Genomic DNA, 528 nt, shown 5'->3' on the forward strand with positions numbered 1-528 from the left:
CACGGGGCCTAGACTCGTCGCCGGGCGCGCCCCCTAGCCCCTTTGGGGGCCCGCGTGCGACAGAGGGGTGGAGCTTTCTCCGTGACCTTTCACCCCAGCATGGCTGCGCCCGTGGGACCGGTGAAATTCTGGCGACCCGGTAAGGCCCTTGGCGGAAGGCTGGGCAGATGTGGCGGCCTGACTTTGGTCTTAGCTCCGCGGCCGGCGCCCTGGGGCCTGCAGACCTGCTCGCAGGCCTGACCTCAGCGGACTGGCCACCGCCGACTCGGTGCTGGTCGACTCTGCGGCTCAGGCGCCCACAGTGATCCCCAGGGATTCGGGGGTCCGCTCTCAACCTGGACAGAAATTCTCTGTGTGACCTTGTTCGAGTCCCTCAGCCTCCTCGGGCCCCGTTTTCCTCACTCCCGATGCCTGTCTTGCCTAACCCGCGAGATGGGGAAACGCTAACGAGCCCACGCGTGTCCTGTTACCGCCCTGGGGCTTCAATGGAACCGGTCCGGCGCTGCTGCTCAGGTTTTAGGAGCTCAA

General features: G+C 66.1%; 1 protein-coding gene across 1 annotated transcript in view; it reads left to right on the forward strand.

Annotated features, from left to right (window-relative positions):
- Positions 1–528, forward strand: part of DHX35 (DEAH-box helicase 35) — a 69492-nt gene continuing 68964 nt past the window's right edge. Inside the window, exon 1 of the mRNA XM_011366607.2 lies at positions 1–139. Coding sequence (XP_011364909.1) covers positions 100–139 — 40 coding nt within the window. The 5' untranslated portion in view covers positions 1–99. The remainder of the gene's footprint in view (positions 140–528) is intronic.

This window comes from Pteropus vampyrus, unplaced genomic scaffold (genome assembly GCF_000151845.1).
Source record: "Pteropus vampyrus isolate Shadow unplaced genomic scaffold, Pvam_2.0 Scaffold125, whole genome shotgun sequence".
In the NCBI taxonomy this organism is placed as follows: domain Eukaryota; kingdom Metazoa; phylum Chordata; class Mammalia; order Chiroptera; family Pteropodidae; genus Pteropus; species Pteropus vampyrus.